This window comes from Crocuta crocuta, unplaced genomic scaffold (genome assembly GCF_008692635.1).
Source record: "Crocuta crocuta isolate KB4526 unplaced genomic scaffold, BGI_CrCroc_1.0 scaffold334, whole genome shotgun sequence".
Taxonomy (NCBI): Eukaryota; Metazoa; Chordata; class Mammalia; order Carnivora; family Hyaenidae; genus Crocuta; species Crocuta crocuta.
Genome location: NW_027533260.1, coordinates 2,667,227 through 2,690,675, shown reverse-complemented (window position 1 = coordinate 2,690,675; position 23,449 = coordinate 2,667,227). Strand labels below are relative to the sequence as shown.

Genomic DNA, 23,449 nt, shown 5'->3' with positions numbered 1-23,449 from the left:
CCCCCATCTAAAGCATTCTCTCCCCACCTTTGAGAATCCGGCAGGGGTGGGGTCAGGGAGAACTTACATCTGTCTCCAAGCTTTGGTGAAAAGTTGAGTCTAGGGGGGGCCCCGGCTGAGGAGAAGAAGAGCCAGGGGTCACACGGACAGACAGGACTTTATTGTAACTCAGAGCTGAATCGAGCCCTGTTTCTACTGACAGACACCCTTCTCCTTCTCCTCATTAGCTTTGTTCCAAGCTTCAGCAAACCGCAGCCGACCAACTACCAGATTCTTGGCTTTAGGGAGATCCAGTGGGCTCTGTTATCAAATAGCTGTAGCGATGTTATAACTTGGGGAGGAAATGTAGACATTTCTTCTTTATTTAAAAACTTTTTTTTATGTTTATTTATTTTTGAGAGAGAGAGAGACATGATGCAAGCAGGGGAGGGGCAGAGAGAGAGGGAGACACAGAATCCGAAGTGGGCTCCAGGCTCCGAGCTGTCAGCACAGAGCCTGAGTTGGGGCTCGAACCCACGAGCTGTGAGATCATGACCTGAGCCGAAGTCGGACGCTCAACCGACTGAGCCCCCCAGGCTCCCCATAGACATTTCTTTTACAAGAGAAAATAAAATAAGGATGCTCACTACCACTGTTACAGTTTCACACAGTATTAGAGATCTTGACCGAGGCCATAAGAAAAGAAAAAGGAAACAAAACACAGTGTAAGCTTGGAAGGAGAAAGATGAAACCACCATTATTTACAGATGAAATGCTCATTACCCAGAGAAACCAACAAAATCAAAGAGTGATTAGAATAAGGGAATTCGGGAGCGCCTGGCTGGCTCAGTCGGTGGAGCATATGACCCTTGATCTTGGGGTTTGTGAGTTTGAGCCCCACGATGGGTGAAGAGATCACTTTAAAAAAATCTTAACAGGCGCCTGGATGGCTCAGTCAGTTAAGTGTCCGACTTCGGCTTAGGTCATGATCTCACGGTTTGTGGGTTCGAGCCCCGCATCAGGCTCTGGACTGACAGACAGCTTAGAGCCTGGAGACTGCTTTGGATTCTGTGTCTCCCTCTTTCTCTGCCCTCCTCCCACTCACGCTCTGTTTCTCTCTGTCTCAGTAATAAATAAACATTAAAAATTTTTTAAAAATAAAAAAAATCTTAAAAAAAAAGAAGAGAGAAAGAGAATTCAGTCCCAGGAGAAAGACGAAGTCCCAAACTCCAATCATATATCTTTATCCCATCCATAACTAGAAAACATAATTTTAAAAAAGAGAAAAAGATACCATTCGAGTAGCTATAACAACTATCAGGAATTTAGGAATTGCCTTAACTAAGAGCACACAAGGTCCCTACGGAAAAAAAATTTTAAACTCAAATAAAAACCTGGAAGATGAAATGCATGAACGGAGAGATATTCTATATGCCTGCCTCCCTGTTGGCAGCAGTCATAGGAAATTTATAGAAGAGTCTGCCAAGGGACCCTGAAATACCCAGTCTTCTCCATGACGTTCTCCATGGCAAAGAAAGCACGGAAGGGGGTTCGAGCAGATTCAAGGGGCTCCAGGACACCTACCAATAATACCATGGACGCCCGGGTCCCGGGAGCTCTCGGGGGTAGCTGGAGATACGTGGAGCCAGAGGAGGCCTGGGAGGAATATTGAAATTGTTTAGAAATTGGCATGTTTTCATAACACATATTAGAGTGGACGTGTCCAGAACTGATGTGACTTAGGAGACTCATTGAGGTTCAGCACTGAGCCCCACAACTTTCTCAACTACCTGTTCTCCAGCGATGTGCCACAGTGGGGACACGTAGGATAAGAACTGGACGAGCCTGGCAAAACAGCCCGGGGCCGAAAGAAGTTGGAATCTACTCTTTCTCACCTTTTTGGTCAACTGTGGGTATTCTGGGCTACGATCCCAAGATGCTCAGAGAAAAAGAGCAAGTGAACATCTTGGAAAGATAAAGTGGAGACACAAGACAGATGCAATCCACGCTACTTCTCCAAGCACTGTCTGGGAGGACAGTGTTTGGAACTACAATCCCCATAATACTTAAGGGGTAACGGCCAGAGACCAGCCTGAAAAGACAGCCCTCAGGGCTGATGGGAGATGAAGTTCACTTTCCCCCTCACATCTGAACCCAGCTGTGATTATGCTGAACCACAATCCCCATGATGCCCAGGACGCCGTGGCTGGCCAACCAGCCCAGCAAGACAGCCCGTAGCCATATGGGAAATGTAGTCCCCCTCCCCGTTACCTCCCTGCTCACCTGTGTTCTGGCCTCCTGACTCCAGTGCTGGGGACTCCTGGGGGGTCTCCCTCCCCCAGCCTCAGAGGAAGGTCCTCTCCGGGGAGTGGGGGGCCTAGAGAGTGTCTGGCGCTGGGGCCCCCAATCCAGGGCAGGCCGGACATCGATGCGACTCAGAGGAGTATGGGGTCTGGGAAGAGGTGCTATGTCGCCGGAGGTTGGAGGGGGTCTGCGGGCAGGAGCAGAACGGGGCCGGGGGAGGCTCAGAGGCGACGGAGGGCGAGAGAGGGGTGTGAATAGGCTGTTGGGAGGAGAGAAAAGGGGAACTAGGTCAACTAGAGCCCCCTCACCCCACTACCCACGCAGTCATCCTCCGGTGCGCATCTCCTCCCGGTGTGTCTCACGGTCCCTCTAGCGTAAAACCCCCCTGTTAACCAGATCATGAATATTTTCCCCTTCTGTGGCTCCTCCTTAGCACTTGCCGCCTATGAGTCCTACTCCGTAAGAACTCCAGTAACTCCTACCTACTCAAGGACGAAAGCTCTAAGCCTTATTACCTGGNCCGAGGCCACGCCCCCAAACCCCACCCCTACCCCCCCATGCTCAGCCCTGTAAAACCTTCCGATCCCAGACTCCCTCAACTCACTCGGGGCTCCGAGTCCTCCGGATCGGAGGTCCAGACTGGAGGTCGGCTGTGGGACTGGGAGTGAGCAGCCCGGGTCGTCCGCGACCTCTGGAGAGCCGAGCCACCTCTGGGGATTCTAAACCGTGCCTCTCTTTCCGGCTGCTCACCTCCGGGGGGCCACCGGGGCCGCCGGGGCCCTCTCCAGCCTGGGGACGTGCAGGTGACCTGGGTCGCCCACTAAGTGGGTACAGAAAAAGACATCAGTCCTTTGTGCCTCATAACAACCCTTATTTCCATTTCACGGAGGAGCACGCGGGAACATACACAGAATAAAGCGAAGGTGGTGCAGTGTAAATCATTGTCCCCATTTTGCAGATGGGAAAACTGAGGCCCCCAACTGTAGAAGTGACTAGAGCGGAGCGGCGGCGGTACAAGGTCCATCCGGGTGTCTGGACCCAATGTCCCAGATTATGGGTCTCCAGCTTGAAACTGGGAGCAGGGTGGGGCAGAGTAGGTCTTTTTATATTTGACATTGTTTAAGTGGCAGCCTTAGGGATGGAGACTTCTGAGGGAGCCAAGCGGGGACTGTGGAATATTGNCGGGGACTGTGGAACAGTGATGGGTGTGGGGGAGGGGGCAGATGGAGGGGGTGGGTGTGAACCAAATGGTGGGCGGAGTCTAGAGGAAAAGGACTTTGCTGATTGGAGGAGACGAATTTCTCCGGAAGTGGGACCCGAAGGGCGGAGTCTCCTTAGCTACAAGACAAGTGATTGGACGTTCACGAGGCAGCGCCTAAAGGGGCGGGGCTGGGGACGGTTAGATGGACTCAGAAGCAAGGAGAAGGTCAGGGCCTATGCTCACCAGTCGTCCCCCTCTGCGCGAGAGGCCCGGCCCAGCGCCCTCAGCCAGCCCCGCAGGTCCTCCAGCGTGTCGGCGGCCAGGACGTACGTCCTCATGCCTGGGTGCTCAGCCTGCGGGGAAAGACAGCTGGGACCTGGACGCTGGCGACCTCTAAAAAGGAGGACGCCACGCACCCAGGTCAAGACTTTTAACTCCAATGACGGCTGCTCCAATGACTGCCCCCATTGCCTAGCGCCTTAGTGACCACTCACGGTGAAGGTGAAGCGCCGCCCTCGGAGGGCTCCCGGCCCATCTGGCCTGATGCTGTAGCTTGGCAGCAGGACGCTGCCCAGGACGCTCTCCTCGCGGCTGTCTGCAGAAGAGGGGCTGGGGTCAGGGGTCCCACAGGGATCTGGAGGCCATGAGCCTAGAGGAAAGGGAGGGGGTTGGGGGGGGACCCGTCCACCCCACGCCAGCCAGGGCACCGACCCTTGTAATAGAAGAGGCAATGGCCGGAGAGGACGAACCAGCGGCGTTTCCAGAGCCGCAGCCCGGAGCTGTCCTGGGGGAAACAGAGCGGGAGGGGCGGCCTGAGCAGAGGGGAAGTAGGGAGAGGAAATGTGGGAATGGAGACAGCGGCACCTGGGGACGGGAACCCACAGAGAGGAGAGCAAGGGAAACATGCTTGATGCAATAGACTGAGATGGAGAGCAGGAAGCCAGAGTGTAGTGGCCGAACGACCATGGACTCTGGACGCAGTCAGACCTGAGTTTGGCTCCTAGCTCCACCCCTCTCGAACTATGCCATCAGACTCGTCATTTCCTGGCTGGGACACTTGTGTGCTCTCATCTGTCAACTGGGGATTGCGAAGTTCCTGGAAGGCTGGAACGGGATACTATACCACACGCGGGCAGGCATTTCACATGCCAAGACTCGGTCTGATGATTGTGGAGTCGCAGGCACAGAGAGGCCAGGATGGTGGCATCGAGCCATGCCCCTAATCCTGCATCTCCCCCGCTCCTCTGCCAGAACTACCCCATCTCCAACCTCCTGCCCTTCTTCTCCCCTTCAATCTGTTCCCACAGAAGCCAGCATGGTCTTTCGAAATTAGAAGTCAGATTGGGGGAGTCCCCTGCTCAAAACAGAGCTTACCGTCACACCTAGAATAAACCTCAAATTACGTACCCCCTCTCTCTCTTCTTTTTTTTTTTTTTTTTTTTTAATGTAGGCTTCACACCCAGTGCAAAGCCCAACTCGGGGCTTGAACTCCCAACCCTGAGATCAAGACTTGAGCTAGATCAAGAGCCAGGCGCTTGGGGCGTTAAGTGTCTGACTCCTGGTTTCGGCTTAGGTCACGATCTCGCAGTTCGTGGGTTTGTGAGTTCAAGCCCTGCGTCGGGCTCTGCACTGACAGTGCGAAGCCTGCTTGGGATTCTCTCTCTCTCCCTCCCTCTCTGCCCTTCCCCCGCTCATGCACTCTCCGTAAATAAACAAATAAATAAAATTACCTAAAAAGTACATGTAAATAAAAGAGACAGATGCTTAATTGACTGAACCACCTAGGCGCCCCTCGCTACCCTCTTTTACAGGCTGGCAGGAAATCTCAAACGTTGTCCTGCGTACGAATCACCAGGAAGGCTTGTTACATTACAGATTCCCGGGTCCCATCCCCACAGTTCCTGAGTCAGTAGATCTAGGGTGGGTGGGAGCTGACAATGCATTTCCAGCAAGTTCCTGGTGCTGCTGATGCTACTGGTCAGGGACCCCTTTGAATTCCATCGATTTCAACCCCCAGCTGGCTCCAAACACCAAGCTTTGGCCTGCTGCAGGGCCTTTCGCTTTCGGATTCCCTTTGCCTCCAGATCTTAACATGATCGGCTCCTTCATGTCACTTAGTCTTCAACTCAAATGTCATCTCAGAGACGCCTTCCCTGACCAAGAGTCAAACAGTGCTCTCATCCCTCTGACACCCTTATTTATTTTTAATTTTTTAAATGTTCATTTTATTTTTTGAGAGAGAGAGAGGCAGAGCGCGAGTGTGGGAGGAAAAGAGAGAGAGGGAGACAGAATCCAAAGCAGGCTGCAGGCTCTGAGCCATCAGCACAGAGCCCAACGTGGGGCTCGAACTCACAAATCGCGAGATCATGACCCAAGATGAAGTTGGCGTTTAAACGACTGAGCCACCCAGGCACCCTGGTTTTTATTTATTTTTGAGAGAGAGAGAGAGAGAGACCTGGGGAGGGGCAGAGAGAGAAGGCGACAGAGAATCCAAAGCAGGCTCTGCACTGACACCAGAGAGCCCAATGCAGGGTTCGAACTCAGGAACTGTGAGATCATGACCTGAGCCTAAGCTAAATGCTTAACAAACTGAGCCACCCAGGCGCCCCCTTCTGTCACTTTTCAGCACATTCTCCTGTGTTGTTTTTTCACAGCAATTCCTACCATCTGAAATATGCTAATGTATTACCCATCCCTGCCTCGCCCCATCTTAAGCATGCTATAGATGCTTGCTTGTCTTATCTGGGCTTGGCACCTTGTAAACATTCAGGAAGTGGTCGCTGAGTGAATGAATGGGTGCATGGAACAATGTCAGAAGAAGGGGAGAAGCATTGTTAGAAAAAAGCCGAGGGGTGGGGCGCCTGGGTTGAGTGTCCGATTTCAGCTCAGGTCATGATCTCAANGAGCCCGACGCGGGGCTCGAACCCACGAACCGCGAGATCATGACCTAAGCGAAAGTCGGACGCTTAACCGACTAAGCCACCCAGGTGCCCCCAAATAAATATTTTTTAAATAAAAGAAAAACAAACCACATTTGGAGACTTGGAAGAAGAGAAACAGGGGACAGCCTCTAGCATACTGGGTGTCCTTTCCCTCCCCCAGCTCACCTCACCTGCTTATGAAGCCAGCCTCGGATGTGCACCGGGAGGTTGGGGTCCCTTCTGAGTGCATTGCCTCTCTTCCCGAAGGCGTGCACCTTGCTCACGGCCCGGGTAGGCTTCTGAGGAGAGAAGGAGGGCAGATACGAATTGGGCCTCGGCCGGGCTTGGGGAGGAGGCGCACTGGGATGCGGGAACCCGTGGCTCACCCTCCGCTGCCCTTAGAAACCAAGCCGAGGAGGGAACTGAATTCTGAGGTCAGAATTGGATGTGCACGTTCCGGAGCTCACAGACACTTTTAATGGGTGGACGGAGCTGTTTGGGGAAAAGGAAGGGACGACTGGCGGATGGGGAAGGAATTTGGGGATCACGCGTCTCACGGAGCCAGAGAAGTAGTACAGTCCATGGGATCTGAATGGGAGGTCCCCATGATCAGGAAAGACCTCCATGCGGAGTCCCTGGTGATGGGTCAGCTGAATGGAAGGATGTCTCAGTGCCAGGGAGTGACATCCCTTAGCAACCATGTCCAGAAGAGAGAGGACTCCAAATCCCTCCCTCCCAATAGGAGAGGAGCCCCCTCTCCCATTCACACCGGCATCTCCGGCATCCATAGCCCCCTATAGCCTGCCTTGGGGATGGCACTGAATTGGGACTGAGTCTCTAGATTCTGAACTTGGCAAAGTGGAAATGAGTGAAGAGAATGGCCGAGGACAAGGAAATGAGTAGGAAATGAGTGTCGTCACTGAACTTGGGGCTGGGGCCATGACTTGGGACGCAACTATCTCAGCCCTCTTGAGAAAGGTCCTTTCCTTATCCAGAACCGGGTAGACTGGATGGTTCCTGAACTGGGTAGATTGGATGCCCGGGGTTAGGACAGGGAGTTCTCGGTCCCCGTCAAGGGTAGCCACCGCCCGAATTTCTCGGGGGAGCCTCGTGGCTGGGGAGTAGCCTTAATTTAGCAACCAGAGTGAAGTGGGATTGTTACTCTGGCTTTGAATTGGCAGAACGGGAGGGGTGGAGACAGCTGGGAGCGGCTCTGAATTCCTAGCTGGGGCTAGTGGGCAACGGGGGACCTTCCTCGGTGTGGCTGAGGATCCTCGCTCCTAACAACAGGGGTCCCTCGAGCTGGCGCGGAACCGGGGCTGGGGAACCCGAGGACTCGGCAGCCCAGAGCCCCGCCCACCTCCCCGGCCCCTCCAAGAAGCTCAAACCTTGGTGCTCAGGCTGCCCAGCGAGGAGACGGTGGAGACGCTGGCCAGGCTGAGGCTGCTCCGGGGTCTGCCCTCCTCCATCGAGGGCTTGCGGAGAGAAAGAAAGGGGCTGTGTGCGCGTCTCTGCAGCTGACCCGGCTGGGGACAGAGACGGGGTCAGGGGCTCGCAGGTCGGAGGAGGCTGAGGAGAATGCGCCTGTTGTGTGGGGACTGGGGGGCTGGGGGAGGCCCTGGCCCGGGACTGCATACCAAGAGCGATGCCAAGAGAGGTGGGCGGCACTGGCAGCTCCCGGGAGGGGGGCAGCCGTCTGGCGCCCAAGACAGAGAATAGGGGCTCCTTTATTCTTGCCCCCGCCCAGCACTCTCGCCAGGAATTTGACCCTCTCTGTGCTTAGGGAGCCCCCATTCCTTGCCTCTTCGCGGCTGCCCCAAGCTACCTGTCTCCAGCCCTCCCACACGCACCCCCAGGCCATCCCTGCCAAGCCCTGGGACCCCAGGAATGCACATCCAGGAAGTCCCTCCCAGGCCAGCCAGGGAACTTACCAGCTCTGGGGTCCCAGGGATGGGGGTAACGAGGTGCTGGAGCACCCAGCTGCTGTCTCTTGGGTGCTGCCTCTCAGACCTGTCTGCCTTCTCACCTGCTCACTCATTCAGTTTTTGGTTTGTGTCTCTTCTGGTCACTGTTCCCTTTTTTTTTTTTTTTTTTTTTTTAGAGCATCTCTGTCTCTGGCCTCACCTTGTCTCTGTTTCTAATCTGTCTCTTCCAGTTTCTCTCTCTGGCCCATTATCTCCCCTGCCCGCCCGCTCCCCCCCCCCAGCACTTTCTCTTCCAGTCTTTCTGTTTCTGTTCCAGATCTTTTTTTCTCTGACTCAGTCTCTTTTCCTTAGATCTCCATCTCGTTCTCTCCCTCTCTCTCTCGCTCACACTCGAGCTCTTCCTCTTCTCTGTCTCCGTCCCCACCGCCGCTGTTTCCTTCTCTCCTTGATTNGCTGAGGGGAGGGGCTGCCCCCTCCCCCCCCCGCCCTTGACTCCTGGGTCCCCGCTGGGCCGGGATTCCTAACTGTTTGGAGAGGAGGAGCTGTGGCTTGGACTCCAGCGTCCCAGTGGGCTGGTCCTGCCCATCCTGCTCAGGACCTGGGTCACTGGCACCCTGAAGGGAGCTGGCATCCTGGAAATAGAGGGGGCTCAGGCTTCTGGGTGCCTGGAAAGGTGTGAGCTTGGAGTCAGGACTCCTGAGTTGTTAATGGGGCCGGGGATCCGGAAGTGTGCTTTTGAGTGGATGGGTCCAGGCTTTCCAGGGAGGAGGGAGTGACCCTGGGTTCCTGCATTGTGGCCAGGGCAGGGTCCAGTGGCCACGGTCAAACATCTATCATGCTCTTTCTCTGTCTCTCAAAAATATTTTAAAAAGGGGCGCCTGGGTGGCTCAGTCAGTTAAGCGTCCGACTTCGGCTCAGGTCACGATCTCTCACAGTTCGTGGGTTCCAGCCCTGCTTGGGCTCCTCCATATTGGAATTCTCTCCTTTTTCTCTGCCTCTCCCCCTGCTCCGACTCTTTCTGGAAATAAATAAGTTTTTTTAAACCTTAAAAAAAACCCACTCACCAAATATTTGTTGAGCACCTACCTACTCTGTGCCAGGCACCGAGGGAAAAAAAGCAGTGAGCAAAGTAAAATGCCTGCCTTCAGGGTGCTCACATTCTTGTTCTCATTTACAATCAATCTAGGCTCTGCTGTGACCACTTTGGTCAAGTGACTTCATTCCCAGGTCATGATCAGATCATGATCTCACGGTTCGTGGGTTCGAGCCCCGCGTCAGGCTCTGTGCCTTCAGCCTGCTTTGAATTGTCTCCCTCTTTCTCTGCTCCTTCCCTACTCTCTCTCTCTCTCTCTCAAATAAATAAACATTAGAAAAAAAAAACAGGAGTTGGGAGAGCAGCCCGGCGGCTTAAGCCAGCCACGCGTTTGATTGACAGCTCGTTTCTTTCGGAGTGTGGTCACGCCGGGAAACGTCCCCATGTCGTCACAGAACCCGGAATCTCCGCGAGAATTCCAACTTTCAAGTTTCGAAACCCCGCCTCCCCGTGACGTCAGCACGTCCGGCCGCGTTGGACTATAAAAGCCTTTCGGGCTGCGTCAGTTCATAGCTTAGCTGTGGATCATACACAGGTACAGTCAGGTCGCCAGATACCCTTTGCGACGACAGCGATTGCAGTAGCAGGTGGTAACCGGAGACCCGGAGCCCGACACCGGAGGGCGAGATGAACGCGCTGGCTTCCCGAGCCATCCGGATCCGCGATCGCTTGTGGCAGCCCGAGCCGGCCCTCCTGCCCCCAGGGTGACGCACAGCCCCGAGTCGGTGAGTGAGGGGTCCGAACGCCTGGGCCCTGAGGGGTCGAGGGCTGGGGATCAGACTCCGCGTTAGGAATGAGAAGGGAGTGTGGACTTCTGGGTGCCTAGACGGGAGGGTTCGAGGCCGGGACTCGTTAGTTCCGAGGAAGGGTGGCCCTGGGAGCCTGAGCGCCTGCGTCTGGGAACGAGTGCGACCAGGACGGACTCCAGGGCTCGGATTTAGGATGAAGAAAGGATTGGGAGCCTTAAACCTGGCGGGGGCACGGATCTGGAAGCCAGACTCCAGAATCCTCAGTGATGAAACCGTGCGGGGGGGGACGGGAGGGATCGGAACTTTTTGAGTCTCAGAGGGAGGAAGGTGATGAGGGCCTGGTTTGTCAATCCTCAGGACGGATAAGAGAAACAGGGACTAGAACCTTGTCCCCAAGGGAATCTTGCCCTGCAAGTAGACCCTGTATTTCCAGTTCTGGAAACTGAGCCTTCTTAGTCTGAGAGAAGAGGCTGGGGGCTTGGAGTCTTGGGTCTAAGAAAAAAATGAGAGAACTGGGAACTCAGACTCCTGGGTTCTGCGAGAACGGAGGTGAGAACCCTGTACTCTGCTGGAGAAGGGAGTGGCCGGGATCGGAAAGGAATGTGGGGGAGGGACTCTCACGTTGCTATTTGTGTTGCTATTTCCGTTGCTGTGACTCACAGTCATCCTTGCTCTCCCTTATATGGCTTCTGACCTTTCTTTCCTTTTGTCCCAGCACAGACAGATGGCTCCAGGCCAAGTGCCCCACCAGTCTGCCCCCTGGAGGGGCTCCCACCCCTTTTTCCTCCTGTCCCCGCTGATGGGCCTTCTCAGCAGGGCCTGGAGCCACCTGAGGGGCCCAGGCCCTCCGGAACCCTGGCTCTTAGAACCAGTAGCCAGAGCGGATCAAGGAGAAGCTGGTCCGGAGGCAGATGCTAAGACTATTCTGGCCACTCACCGCGCCCCAGAGGGCAGGCACTTTCCAGGGGAGACAGATGGACGAGGGTTCTGGGGGCCCGGCCATGACCTAAGAGCCAGCCGTTCTCTTCTTGAAGCCCGGGGACTTTCAGATGATGATGATGATGGAGAGGATGCGGGGGAACAAACAACCACCAGGGTCCCTCAAGAGCAAGGAAGTGCATTTGTGGATGGCCGGCCTGCTCCCGTGTCCCCCAGTCTTCCAGAAAGAATGCTGCAGGGCCCTTCTGGGGAGGAAGAGCCTGAGCAAGGAGGGGCTGCTGAAGTCGAAATGGTCACGTTTTCCTCTTTTCCTCCATCACCCTGGGAGTGTTGTACCGGAGAGGAGGCAGAGGAAGGAGAAGCTGTAAACAAAGAAGCTGCCAGAACACCTACTTTCCCTTTATCTCCAGGATCCAGGCCCAAAGTTTGGGCGTATCGTGCTGGGGAGGAAGGAGATCAAGCGACAGAGGAAAAAAAGACAGAAAATACAGAAGCCACAAAGAGCTCCATTTCCGTGTCATCATCAGGCTTTCACCCTGGGGCCTGGGAGTGTGGTTCAGGAGAGGAGTCTCAGGAGGAGGAAGACGATTTGAGTGACTCAGAAGCAGCTGAGGAGGAGGGAGAAGCTGAGAGGCCCTCTTCCATTTCACCCACAAGTGCCTTCATCAGGGCCTGGGTGTATCAGCCAGGGGAGGACACAGAGGAGGAGTCTGAGGAGGAGGAAGATGAATTCAGTGACTCAGGAGCAGCTGAGGAGGAGGGAGAAGCTGAGAGGCCCTCTTCCATCCCACCCACAAATGCCTTCATCAGGGCCTGGGTGTATCGGCCGGGGGAGGACACAGAGGAGGAGTCTGAGGAGGAGGAAGACGAGTTGAGTGACTCAGCTGAGGAGGAGGGAGAAGCTGAGAGGCCCTCTTCCATCCCACCCACAAATGCCTTCATCAGGGCCTGGGTGTATCAGCCAGGGGAGGACACAGAGGAGGAGGCTGAGGAGGAGGAAGACGAGTTGAGTGACTCAGCTGAGGAGGAGGGAGAAGCTGAGAGGCCCTCTTCCATCCCACCCACAAGTGCCTTCATCAGGGCCTGGGTGTATCGGCCAGGGGAGGACACAGAGGAGGAAGATGAGAATGAGGAGGAAGAGGATTCAGAAGCCACTGACTCAGCGCCAAGGCCCTCCCTTCAGGCTCAGAGCGCCCTCCTCAGGGGCTGGAGCTGTCAGCCAGGAGAGGACCTGGAGGGAAGGGAAGTTGCTGAGGAGCGGGGAGAAGCTGAGCCCCACCCCTTCCGAGTGGCCATCTATTTACCTGGAGAGAGGCCACCACCCTCCTGGGCTCCTCCTCAGCTACCCGTCCGACTGCAGAGGCGACTCAAGTCCACAGAAACCCCCACCCGGCATCCTGACCCTGAGACTCCCGGAAAGGCCAGAAAGGTGGGTGCTGAGGGCTCAGTTTCTCCAGTCTTAGGGAGGAGCTTAACTTCCTGCCTGGGGCTCCTGGGCTGCAGGTGGGGGGGCTGAACGCCCCAACTTCCGGGTCCCCTGGGTGTTGCAGAGGCTTGCGTGTGAACTCTGCTGGGAGGGCTGTGTTCACTGTAATGCAATCCTCTGCAAGAGGCTGGGCCCCTGGGAGGTGAGGAAGCAGGTGCGGTTCATTGTCAATGCCGGGGAACCCGCCGCCTCCACCTGCAGCATCCGGAGGGGTGAATGGCTAGCAGGTGACTCATGGGACCACAGGCGATCGTGTGTAACTGATTTGTTTGGTTCTCTCTCTACCCGCCCTCCCCCTACCCCCACCTATGGACACGTGTGTCTTGTGTCTGTGCTGGTCCATCTCTAGGTACGTTTCTCTGAGAAGGTCTCTGTCCGTCTCCTCGCTGTCTGGGCAGGACCAGCCCGGGCCGCCCGCCGGGGACCCTGGGAACAGCTCGCCCGAGATCGAAGTCGCTTTGCCCGTCGCATTGCCCAGGCCCAGGAGCAGCTGGGCCCCTGTCTCACCCCTGCTGCCCGGGCCAGGGCCTGGGCCCGCCTCGGGAACTCTTCGCCTCCTCTGGCCGTCACACCCACTCCTACCCAGATCTTACCATCACCCTCCATCCAGGCCACACTCCTGAGCCCTGTTAGGCCATCTTCCTTCGCCCCTCTGTCCCTGTCTCCTGGCCTGGACCTCAGTGGGAGGCGTGGCTAAGATCATGTAGTTTCATGTTTATATTACTTATTTATTTTTTTGTATATTGTTTTATATAACAAATAAACTTTATTTGTAGCAAGCCTTGTCCCTGTCACTGTACGTATCTGAACTGACTGTATCCACTATGCTCAGGATTAAGGGGAGTACTTGGTAGAGAATAAACTTGTATTTCCTGTCATCACACAAATTTGCTGCTGCTTGTTTCTGTTGAACTAAGGGGCTGGTGGGTCTTGTTAATTTTTCTTTGGCAGCTGCCTAAATTTTATTAAACTTGGGACAGGGGCGCCTGGGTGGCTCAGTCGGTTAAGGTCTGACTTTGGCTCGGGTCATGATCTCACGGTTTGTGAGTTTAAGCACAGCATCGGGCTCTGTGCTGTTGGCACGGAGCCTGCTTCGAATCTTCTGTCTCTCTCTGCCTCTCCCCCACTGGTTCTCTCTCTCTCTCTCAGATAAATTTGGGACGGTTATCTCCCCAAGGGGGTTAGGAGTTGGACTCCCTGATCTCAAAAAAGAGGGGGGGGGGCACCTGGGTGGCTTAGTTGGTTAAGCGTCCGACTTTCGCTTAGGTCATGATCTCGCGGTTCATGGGTTCGAGCCTCGCGTCGGGCTCTGTGCTGACTGCCAGCTCAGAGCCTGGAGCCTATTTCAGAGTCTGTATCTCCCTCTCTCTCTCTCTGACCCTCCCCTGCTCACGCTGTCTCTTGCTCTCCTAGAAATAAATAAAAATATTAAAAAAAAAAAAAGGTTCAGGGCCACCTAGGTGGCTCTGTGGGTTAAGCATCTCACTTTGGCTCAGGTCATGATCTCGCTGTGAGTTCAAGCCCCATGTCAGGCTCTGTGCTGACAGCTCAGAGCCTGGAGCCTGCTTCGGATTCGGTCTTCTTCCCTCTTTTCCCCTCTCCCAGTCACTTTCTGTCTGTCTCTCTCTCTCAAAAATAAACACTTAACAAAACGGTTCATTTCTAGTCTTCCGTGCCTCCCTGGAATATACCCATCCACCCTACTAGTCATTTAAATGGTGAATTGCTTAAGGCTCTCAGCTATCCAATTTCACATTTATAAGCCCTGTTCAAAAGATTGTTTTCTTACCTATAAAATGTGACTAACAATAGCATATACGTTATAGGATTGTAAGGCCTCAAAGGAGTTCTTACTGATTTTAAGTAATTCCTATACCCAATGTGGGGCTTGAACTCAACCTTGAGATCAAGAGTCGCACCCTCCAATAACTGAGCCAGCCACACACTCCAAGGAGTTCATATTTAAGACAGTCCTTGCCACAGGCGCCTGGCTGGCTCAGTAGGTTAAGCAAATGACTCAATTCAGGTCATGATCTCCCGGTTCATAAGATCGAGCCCCATGTTGGGCTGCGTGCTGGCAATGGAGTCTGCTTGGGATTCTCTCGCGTGCTTTCTGCCCCTCCTGTTCATGCTCTGTCTCGCGCGCCTGTGCACTCACTCTTTCCCTTTCAAAACAGGGGCACCTGGGTGGCTCAGTCAGTTAAGCACAGGACTCCTGATTTCGGCTCAGGTCATGATCTCACAGTTTCTGGGTTCAAGCCCCTCAACAGGCTCGCCGCTGACAGTGCGAAGCCTGCTTGGGATTCTCTCCCTCCCACTCTACCTCTCCTCTGCTTGTGCTTTCTCTCAAAACAATATGTGTTTTGATAAACTTAAAAAATATTTTAATTATTCTCTCACTCTCACCCATGCATGTCTTGATTCAAATTTACATCTTCAACTTGGAAGTCTTTTCTGACCTCGTAAGTTCTGTCCAGCAGTTAAATGTCCTGTCTCTTGTCCGGCCTCTGCCCCTGGCCACTCTCCACTGGTTCCTCAGGCTCCTCCCACACTACTCTTCCATTTGTTCAAGTCCCTTTCCACTTTAAGACCTTTGTAGAAGCTGTGACTACTGCCTGACGTTCCACCCCTGACCCCTCTGGCACTAGCTCCTTGTGATTCTTCAGATGTGGTATGAAAAATCATGGTATTTTCGGGGCACCTGGGTGGCTCAGTTGGTTAAGCGTCCAACTTCGGCTCAGGTCATGATCTCATGGTTGGTGGGTTCGAGCCCTGCATGGGGCTCGCTCAGAGGCTGGAGCCTGTTTTGGATTCTGTGTTTCCCTCTCTCTCTGACCCTTCCCAAGCTTGCGCTCTCTCTCTCACTCTCGCTCTCTCTCTCAGAAATAAATAAAACATTTAAAAAAATTGTAAAAGAAAAAGAAAAATCACGGTATATTCAGGATACCTTGATCTGACCCAGCTGACCTGTGCCTCCACTTTTCCCTTCTATGGAGCTTTTCTCCTTCGTTGCAGAGGAGCATTTGGATTTTTTGTGGTTTAAGACCCATCTCCCAGGAATGTGAGTCCCAGGAAAGCAGGTGCTGGTGAAAAGCCCACTCCCTGAATCACACAACTGGGCATCCAGGCAGCACACGAGGTGTTGGTTAATTGTAAGGTGGTGCAAAAGAAGTCATGCTGAGGCCCTTCCTCCCAATGAGCAGGCACGGAAGCTGATGAGGGTATGGTATTTCATTGGATTACTCACATGCCAGCTTCCCATCGAAGCTGGACAAGCAGATGGCAAAGGCTTGGAGAGGGCAAAGCGGGAAGCGGAAGTCCATGGTGAACGTGTCGGGGGCCACGCGGCCAAACTGGAGCACAAGGTAGTTAGCTGAGGACGAGGAGCATGAAGTAGTTAGTTGAGAACGAGGTCAGGATCTAAGCCCAGCCGCACCCCTCAACTCCTTTCCGCGGTCCTCTGAACTTCCAGAACTACCCAAAGGCTGCGCGGCACGCCCATTAAGACCAGAAACCCTCGGAGGGGCGTTTAAAAAACTACATTTAAAAAACTACATTTCCCAATAAGCTTTGCAACAGCGAGGAGCCGCCCCTGCTTAGAAAAACGCTCAAGTGCTGATGGGAGAAGTAGTTCATGTCCGCTCATGCCACCCTCCAACCGCCCCCGCCCCGCCCCTTTACGGCCCCGCCCAGGTAAACCGGTTCTTGGGGGCTCACGGTCATCTGGATGCACAATCTGGAAGTTCTTGACCGAGGCCCGAGTGACCCGACCGTGAAAATTGAGTACGTAGGCGCCGCTCTCGTCGCTCCACGACGGGGCTTTGTTTTGCAGCAGGACCAGTCCCTGCCTAGATCCCCGTTGGAGGCGACTCAGTAGTGACTCTTGTTCCTAGAAGATATCGTAGGGGGCGTGGCTAACCTACCACCAACGAGCCTTTTCCTCCGGATGCAGATTTTTGAGTCTCTAGTCTCGCTCCCTTGGGAAACATAGAAGTGTAACAAAGTCCCTCTGGCTTCACATATGACCTTCTGCAAACCATGCCCCTCCCCCTTCTTCCTTAGGACCTATGGGCGGTCCCCCAGACTTTCCTCTCTCACTGACCCAGGGATTCTCAACCTTAGCCCACTCACGTTTTGTGGCTGCACGATGATTCTCTGGTTCTGGGCATCGATTCCTGGAATGATCACAGTCATTTTCCGGGGCCCTCGGAATCCCAAGACGTTGGTCTCCTGCGGGAATTATGCTCGGGTTGGCCTGGCTCTTTCTCCCTCCCTCCCGTCCTGCTTCATTCTCTCGTCTCCTGGAAACTCACATAGCACACAGCCCCCAGCTCCTCTCTGATCCGAGCAGTCTCCGGGACAAAATTCTTCCTCTCAGGATTCACCCCATTGTCAAAGATGGTGAACTTGGTGCCCAGGACATTAGATCTGCTCCAGGAGCGGGGTGGTCAGAGTAAAAATAATAATTACTGTTTTGCTGCACCATGAGTGCTTTCCCACTGTCATCAACTCTTCCAATTAACCCTCTACTTGAGACTTAAGTTTAGTGTTTGTGTATCCACAGTCCCAGCCCCTTTGTTTCTTTGATAAGCCATGACTGTCAGCCCCCTGCCTTAGCTTTTTTGGAAATTCTTCCCCCAAAGATGCAAGAATGCATGCATTACATTACATACATACATTACAGCCCTCTCCCACAGGAATTAAGGAGTCCCACCCCTGCTTGCCTCTCCAGAAGTCAAATGTCTTTTTTAGTTTTTTTTAGTTTATTTATTTTGAGAGAGAGAGAAAGAGAGAGAGAGAGAGTATCCCAAGCAGGCTTCGAATTGTCAGCACAGAGCCTGACTTCACGCTCAATCTCACCAACCATGGGATCAGGACCTGAGCCGAAATCAAGACTCCGGCGTTTAACAGACTGAGCCACCCAGGCACCCCCAGAAGTCAAATGTCTTAAATGTCGATCTCTGCTCCAAAGCCCTGGTCCTATTTCCAACCACCCTGGGGCTACCACCTGAAGAAATACAGAACCCATCAGTCTGTAAGGCAAAAGGTCCTAGAACAGGTGGAAATTGTGCTCTGTAGCCTTCTGGGAAATGTAGTTCACTCGTCCCCCGTCACTGCTGCCATTCCCCCCGACACCCGTTTTTCACACATATCAGGGTTCTGCCCACCTGACTTTACCCACAAAGTTGTCCCCATCCCGAGACAGGTCTGTGGGGTCCAGGGAAATGAGGTAATTAGAGGTTTTGCTCCGTTTTCTCTTGCGCCCAGCCAGGAGGAAGTGCTGTGGGTAGGAAGAACGGCCCATCAGAATCAATTTCTGGTATCTGGCTAGGGTCAGGGGTCCAAGACAAGGAAACGCCATGTCCCCAAGACAGAGGAGAGGGTAATGGAGCAATAAGCATCTCGAGACTTGCCAGGAGATGTGGCTCTCACTGAAGGAAGTCATCAGCTAGGTCCAAAAGGGGCGTTTCACGTCTTAATATCCCTTCCGCTATTGGGTCCTGGGTCAGGACTGAGCACAGGCAGAGGGGAGCCTAACTGTGGCAAGGCTGGGTGGCTTTGGAGAATACGGAAGAGCCTCACTTGGACTTTGGTAGGCATTTTATCGGGGAAAAGTCTGGCACTACTGAGAAAGGAGAAAGCCTCTTTTTGGGAGAGTGCCTTGAAAGAGACCACCACACCGTGTGGGAACTGGCCAGCTTGCGAGGGACAAGGCCTGGCTCTAGGGGAGGGGCTTGGTTCCGGGGGGCGGGGCTTATAGAAGGAATGGGGGCGGGGGCGCTGATAGATAAGAAGGTTCAATAAGGGGACAGACTTGGACAGACACAATGGGGCCAATACCTCGAGAGAGTATGTAAGGGGTGGAGTTTTGGACCCTGACTTGGAGATGGGCGGGCTCATCTCAAGAGTGCACGAGGCTTAGTTATGAGGTTGGTTAGGGCCACTGAGAAAGGAGCCTAGTTCTATGAAGGACGGGGCTTGGCGTTGGACTTCACAAGCCCTAGCTCAACGAGAGCAAGACCTGGAACCGTTTAAGTCCTGACCTCGCTCAGAAAGGGGCGGGACTTGCCCCTGGGAGGTGGAGCTTAATCAAGAGGCTGTCAGACCGCACCTTCCGGCCGTCGGCCGCCTCCAGGTAGAGATAGTAGAAAGGGAACATGCCCTTGTCTACCCCGCGCTTGTCGCGGCTGATGCGGCACTGCACTGTGCGGCCGCGCAGCGCCGGCCGCAGCACATACGCTTCCATGTCTTCTCCCAGTCGAGGGCCTGGGGCGCGGGGAGGCGAGCGGGACGAGCTCCCTACACCACTGCTGTCTGCGCCGCTCTCGCCTTCCGGGGTCCCTGACACCTCCTCTTCGGCCGCTCCTGGGGAGTTCACGGTAGACTGCGACTCCTCTTTTTTCTCTTGCGAGTCTTCGCCCTAGCCCACGCGCCAAATTCAAATTCAGGGGACAGAGCTGAGATCCGCCCCCACCCCAGACCTGACAACTACTGATTGGCCATGCCAGCTCAGGGTTACGCCCTCCCTCAGTCACGTCCTCTGCCTACTGACCAAGCATCTTGGCCACCTGCTGATTGGCCAGTACCTCCAAGGGGCCCACCCAGCCTAGCCCTCAGCATCTGTTCATTGGTTACCACTAATAACGTCCCTCTGAAGCCACGCCCACTCGATCAACCGCTAGGAGAATCCTTTTGAAAGCACTGTCCGTTCAGTTAAAACCAGTGATGATTCGGCCTAGTAACATATAATACGGCCCAGATCCACCCAACTGAAACTACTTAACTTACTTCCATCAAAAGCGAGTGCCAATTGGCTCTTCCCTATCACTGTTTCACCCTCTCTCTCCAAAGCTCGCTGCGTTTTGGTGGGCTGGATTTTAATGTATGTGCTTACACAAATTTAAATCCTCTAGATTGAGTTCGTAAATGGTACACAGAGAAACTACTAGCCCAATCATAACAGGTTCCACCCACCAGTAAAAAGGGCCTCTGACTGGGCTGCAGAGTTTTACGCCCACCCACTCTCGAGTCCCAGGTTAGCCTGTCTGCTATCTCCTGAGCGTCTGTGCCACCTCCCACCTCTTTGGAGGCCAAGTCTCCACGTCCCCCGTCACCATCCATTCCAGGGTTTGGTCCTGGACTGGGTGCCTCATATTCATCTCCAACATCCTGGGATTTGCTCTCTTCCTGTGCACTGGCCCCTAAGGGGTGAAAGAAGCCATGAGACTTGGCTCAGGACACCTGGATCCCAGGAACTCGGGACAAGGTCACCTGGAAAAGGCCAGATATCCTGGGTTTCTGGCCTTTTCGTATTACCCAGCACACTCACTTTCCATATCCTCTTCCTCCCCCATGTACACTGGCTGAGAAGCCTCTAACTACCCTGGATCTAAGGACAGAGAGGGGTTAGAGTCCTCGGTTTCCCTTCTCCCAAAGACCACCTCAGAGAGACTGGGAGCTAAAATGGGGCAGAGGAATGAAGTTTGGGATGATAATTATTGGGGCGCCCGTGTGGCTCAGTCAATGAAGCCTCCGACTTTGGCTCAGGTCATGATCTCAAGGTCCACGGGTTGGAGCCTGGAGCCCACTTCAGATTCTATGTCTCCTTCTCTTTCTGCCCTTTCCCTGCTTGTACTCTCTCTCTCTTTCTCAAAACAAACAAACAAACAAACATTAAAATTTCTTTTCAAAAGGAGTCCTGCTATTGGATCATTGGTCATGTCATGAGAAGAGAAGGAACTGTGATACAATATCATTAAGAAATATAAAGTAATAAAGTACTGATAATGCTACAGCCTAAATGAACATTAAAAACATGCTACGCAAAAGAAGCCAAAGATCATATACTATCTTATTCGATCTAAATGGAATGTCCAGAATAGGCAGATCTAAAGGGATAGTAGATTAGTGGTTGCTTAGGGCTGGAGATATGAGGTGTGTATGTTGGGGGGTAGGGGATGTCACTGCAAAAAAGGTACAGGGTTTCTTTTGGGATAATGATAATGTTCTACAATTGAATGTGGCGATGGTTGCTCACCTCTGTAAATATACCAAAAAGCATGGGATTGTAAACTGTTAATGAACGAATTGTATGGTACGTGGAATATATTTCAATAACGCTGTTACAAAGAGGGGAAGAGGATTTCACCCAGTGTCCCCGAAATTACCAGATCGTTTGCGGGGTGGCCAACCCCTGCGTCGAGTCCCCAGAGGCTCTTTGTGAGGAGGTGGAGAAGCGGGAACATCCTCCACCGACACTTCCTCCAACTCCGGATCGGAACTCTCTGGTAGCCAGGAGAAGGAGAAGGGACTAGAGACCAGGATGGCTGGGCAGGGCAGGGGGAGGGGAGCCTGGAGATTCAGGTTCCTGAGTGTTGGAGAAGAAGGAGTTTCAGGACCCCGATTCTGGTGTGAGGGATGACAGAGCCCAGGGTGGGCTGGACTCCTGGGTCCTTTCGAGAGAAAGTTGGAGGTTCCAGAGTCCTGAATTCTGGTGGGAGTGTAGTTCTGGGCTATAGGAGGTCCAAGGACTCGAGATTACCTGCTTCTGTCGGCGAAGCCAATGGGCCACGCTCGCCGCTGCCATCTCCACCGCAGATCACGATACCCAGGGCACTGTGAACACCAGAGCGCAGATGTGCCTCTGGCACGTTCTCTTGGAGGAAAGGGTTCCCAAGGCCTGGGAGAAGGGGCAGCGGGGTCCATTAACACGATGTACAAATTCCATCCCTCTGCGAAGATCTGCTTCCTCACAGACTCCCAGGTACCGTCCTTGATTGACTATCCAAACCCCTGAGACCCATTCAGAACGCAAACTCCATCCTAAGGCTCAAGCAAGCACAGCCCTGCGGCTAAATTGTTGCAGACTGTGGGGGCCCACAATCCCACAGGGGGCTCTCGGTCTCTAAATTATCCCCAGGCTTTGTTTAATTCCAGCCTTCATTCTCTCCGGACGGAGGAATCGAGTCCTTAGGGCTTTACCAGGCCCCGCCCCCGAACTCCAAGAAGCCCAATCAAGAGAGTCTCTCCGGCCCCACCTCCCAGACGGACCAAGCCCCGCCCCCGCGCTCTTGCTTTCGCGCCGCTGAGCTCACACTGGTCCTGCTCCTGGGCCCCCAAGGGTCCTGCACTGGGCTCTTCTGGATTCCGCTCGGCCCCATCCCAAGTTCCCACAGACCCCTCCCTCCAGACCTAGGCTCCTGCCGTCCACTGAGAACTTTCCCTCACCGCTGTCACCTGCAATGCGCTCCTCCCGCCGCCATGGTCGCCGGGGCCGCAGAGAAGCGTCGGGATTGGCCTGAACCATGAGGGGCTCTTGGCGCTTCCGCCGCTGCTTCTTCTCAAAAAGCCTCCGCTGCAGGGGTGGAAAGGGGGTGAGGGGTGGGGGCCAGGAACCGGACAGGAAGACAGGGGTGAATGAGGGCCTGAGGCAAGGGGAGGCATGCGTGGGAAGGAGAGTCCAGGAATCCAGACTCTCAGCGCCTCAGCCCCTCCTTCCTCAGATCCAGGAGTCCTCCCGCAGGACCCCAGCAGTCCTGCCCCCCAGAACCTTCATTCCTTAGAAATTTGGGATTCTCGTCACCAAGGTTTGCTTGTTTACGATCCCAACTTCCTATTTTCTCATTTCCCAATTGCAGACTTGAGGCTTGGAGGGAGCCAAAGAAAGGGGGCCAGGAGTCCCGGAGCGAGTCCCGGGGGTGGTGCTCCTGGAAGCTATGGACGAGGGAAGAGGGTGGGCAGGACTCACGGGCATAGTACCTGCTGTTCCAGCTTCTGGAGCCTCATGGCGGCCGGCTCATCCCCCAGAAGCCTGAGAGAGGTGCAGGCTCANCTGCCCTCGCGAACTGCCCAAGAGCCTCTCCTTCCCTTCCTTCTCCCACCCAAACTTAGGGTTCTGAGCACTTGTGAGGTCACAGAAAAGTTCCGAAACTTTTTTCCCAGCATTGGCCTGTCTGGAATCCAGGAGTCAGAGATCCCAGGCCCCTCCTTGTCAGGACTCAGGAGTCCAGGCCCCCCGGCCCCTTACTGCTAGGCTGATGGTGCCAAACGAACTGGCCAACATGGGTATGAAGCCAGAGTTGAATGGGTGTGGGCATAATCACACTTTGAGTTCCTCCTGCACCCCCATTTCCCCATCCCTGCCCACCCTGCTCTCCCCACTCACTCTTTCTTCCATGTGTCATTCTCCTGAGACATCCTGGAGAAGCAAGACTGAGGCGTCAGGACACAGATCAAACGTCCCAGCGGACTCTTTCTGTCCTCCAACACCCGATCGTATGCTTTGAATCTTCTCCTGGACGCAGGCAGCCCGAATTCCAGGGACCCAGCAGCCTGTTTGCAGCTTGCATTACTTTCGGGGGCCCAGGAATCCGGTTCTCTCTCCCCTAAATAGCTAACTCTTCTATACTCAGGCATAGCAACGTAGGACCCTGGACCCCCAGGGACTCCAGACCTCCAGCACCCACCTGCCTGGGATCCTGGAAACTCCTCTCCTCTTCCCTGCAGAGAGGCTTTTCACATTCAAGCCTCACCAACAAAGTAATGACCCCTGGCCTCCAGCTGCAGCCAGGCAACCCTGCTCGGGGGTTCTGAATTGGAACGGCATGCAGGTGCTCCTTAAAGGGACCCGAGAGAGCCAGCACCACAGGGTCGCTCTCTCACTCTCTCTCTCTCGGCTTACATATTAGAAACGTATAAGATGACCAACAGCTACCGACTGATCTGTAACTGGCAGCCACTTCTTGGGGGAAAAAATAAATGGGAAAACTACAACAGCCGTGAGGCGAAGGGGCCCGAGAGGCCCGCGGAAGTTGCCTCATTTTCCACCTGCCTGCAGGGAATTGTAGTTCTC

The 23,449-nt window shown here is 54.1% G+C and overlaps 3 protein-coding genes across 9 annotated transcripts in view; 1 reads left to right on the top strand and 2 right to left on the bottom strand.

Annotated features, from left to right (window-relative positions):
* PLEKHA4 (pleckstrin homology domain containing A4) overlaps nt 1-8,611 on the bottom strand; it is a 26,024-nt gene extending 17,413 nt beyond the window's left edge. For 2 of the 4 annotated variants that reach the window (XM_077747317.1, XM_077747318.1), the window contains exons 1-10: nt 8,337-8,611; nt 7,794-7,880; nt 6,597-6,704; nt 4,196-4,268; nt 3,979-4,079; nt 3,728-3,837; nt 2,888-3,103; nt 2,263-2,542; nt 1,564-1,635; nt 68-115 (exon numbers count right to left, since the gene is read on the bottom strand). In XM_077747317.1, coding sequence (XP_077603443.1) covers nt 68-115; nt 1,564-1,635; nt 2,263-2,542; nt 2,888-3,103; nt 3,728-3,837; nt 3,979-4,079; nt 4,196-4,268; nt 6,597-6,704; nt 7,794-7,874 — 1,089 coding nt within the window. In that variant the 5' untranslated portion in view covers nt 7,875-7,880; nt 8,337-8,611. Of the gene's footprint in view, nt 1-67; nt 116-1,563; nt 1,636-2,262; nt 2,543-2,887; nt 3,104-3,727; nt 3,838-3,978; nt 4,080-4,195; nt 4,269-6,596; nt 6,705-7,793; nt 7,932-8,336 lie in introns of all 4 variants that reach the window. The other 2 variants (XM_077747315.1, XM_077747314.1) reach the window with 2 other exon arrangements.
* Nucleotides 8,612-9,937: 1,326 nt separating this feature from the next.
* Nucleotides 9,938-13,376, top strand: PPP1R15A (protein phosphatase 1 regulatory subunit 15A). Of its 2 annotated transcripts, none has more exons than XM_077747109.1 (3): nt 9,938-10,148; nt 10,893-12,540; nt 12,947-13,376. In XM_077747109.1, exons 2-3 carry the CDS (start codon nt 10,897-10,899, stop codon nt 13,292-13,294), a joined length of 1,992 nt encoding a protein of 663 aa, XP_077603235.1. In that variant the 5' UTR covers nt 9,938-10,148; nt 10,893-10,896; the 3' UTR covers nt 13,295-13,376. The 2 variants fall into 2 exon arrangements, with proteins under 2 accessions (XP_077603235.1, XP_077603234.1); XM_077747108.1 differs by having other exon boundaries at nt 10,888-12,540.
* A 2,437-nt stretch (nt 13,377-15,813) lies between these two features.
* On the bottom strand, nt 15,814-23,138 carry TULP2 (TUB like protein 2). Of its 3 annotated transcripts, XM_077747477.1 has the most exons (13): nt 23,064-23,138; nt 22,763-22,929; nt 22,357-22,408; nt 21,835-21,952; nt 21,140-21,277; nt 20,766-20,882; nt 19,678-19,799; nt 18,710-19,018; nt 17,766-17,878; nt 16,911-17,025; nt 16,729-16,827; nt 16,315-16,486; nt 15,814-15,970 (listed from the first exon to the last, which is right to left on the bottom strand). In XM_077747477.1, exons 2-13 carry the CDS (start codon nt 22,792-22,794, stop codon nt 15,837-15,839), a joined length of 1,521 nt encoding a protein of 506 aa, XP_077603603.1. In that variant the 5' UTR covers nt 22,795-22,929; nt 23,064-23,138; the 3' UTR covers nt 15,814-15,836. The 3 variants fall into 3 exon arrangements, with proteins under 3 accessions (XP_077603603.1, XP_077603606.1, XP_077603605.1); XM_077747480.1 differs by lacking the exon at nt 22,357-22,408 and having other exon boundaries at nt 23,064-23,137; XM_077747479.1 differs by lacking the exon at nt 23,064-23,138 and having other exon boundaries at nt 22,763-22,795.
* Nucleotides 23,139-23,449: the final 311 nt, after the last annotated feature.

Coding starts and splice junctions, on each gene's coding strand:
- TULP2 (XM_077747477.1), bottom strand. CDS start 22,794: ATGTCTCAGGAGAATGACACATGGAAGAAAGA. Junction 19,800..20,765: donor GCCACCCCGCAAACGATCTG/GTAATTTCGGGG, acceptor TTCACCCCTTAG/GGGCCAGTGCACAGGAAGAG. Junction 17,026..17,765: donor AACTTTGTGGGTAAAGTCAG/GTGGGCAGAACC, acceptor CTCCTGGAGCAG/ATCTAATGTCCTGGGCACCA.
- PPP1R15A (XM_077747109.1), top strand. CDS start 10,897: ATGGCTCCAGGCCAAGTGCCCCACCAGTCTGCCCCCTGGAGGGGCTCC. Junction 12,541..12,946: donor CTCCCGGAAAGGCCAGAAAG/GTGGGTGCTGAG, acceptor GTCCATCTCTAG/GTACGTTTCTCTGAGAAGGT.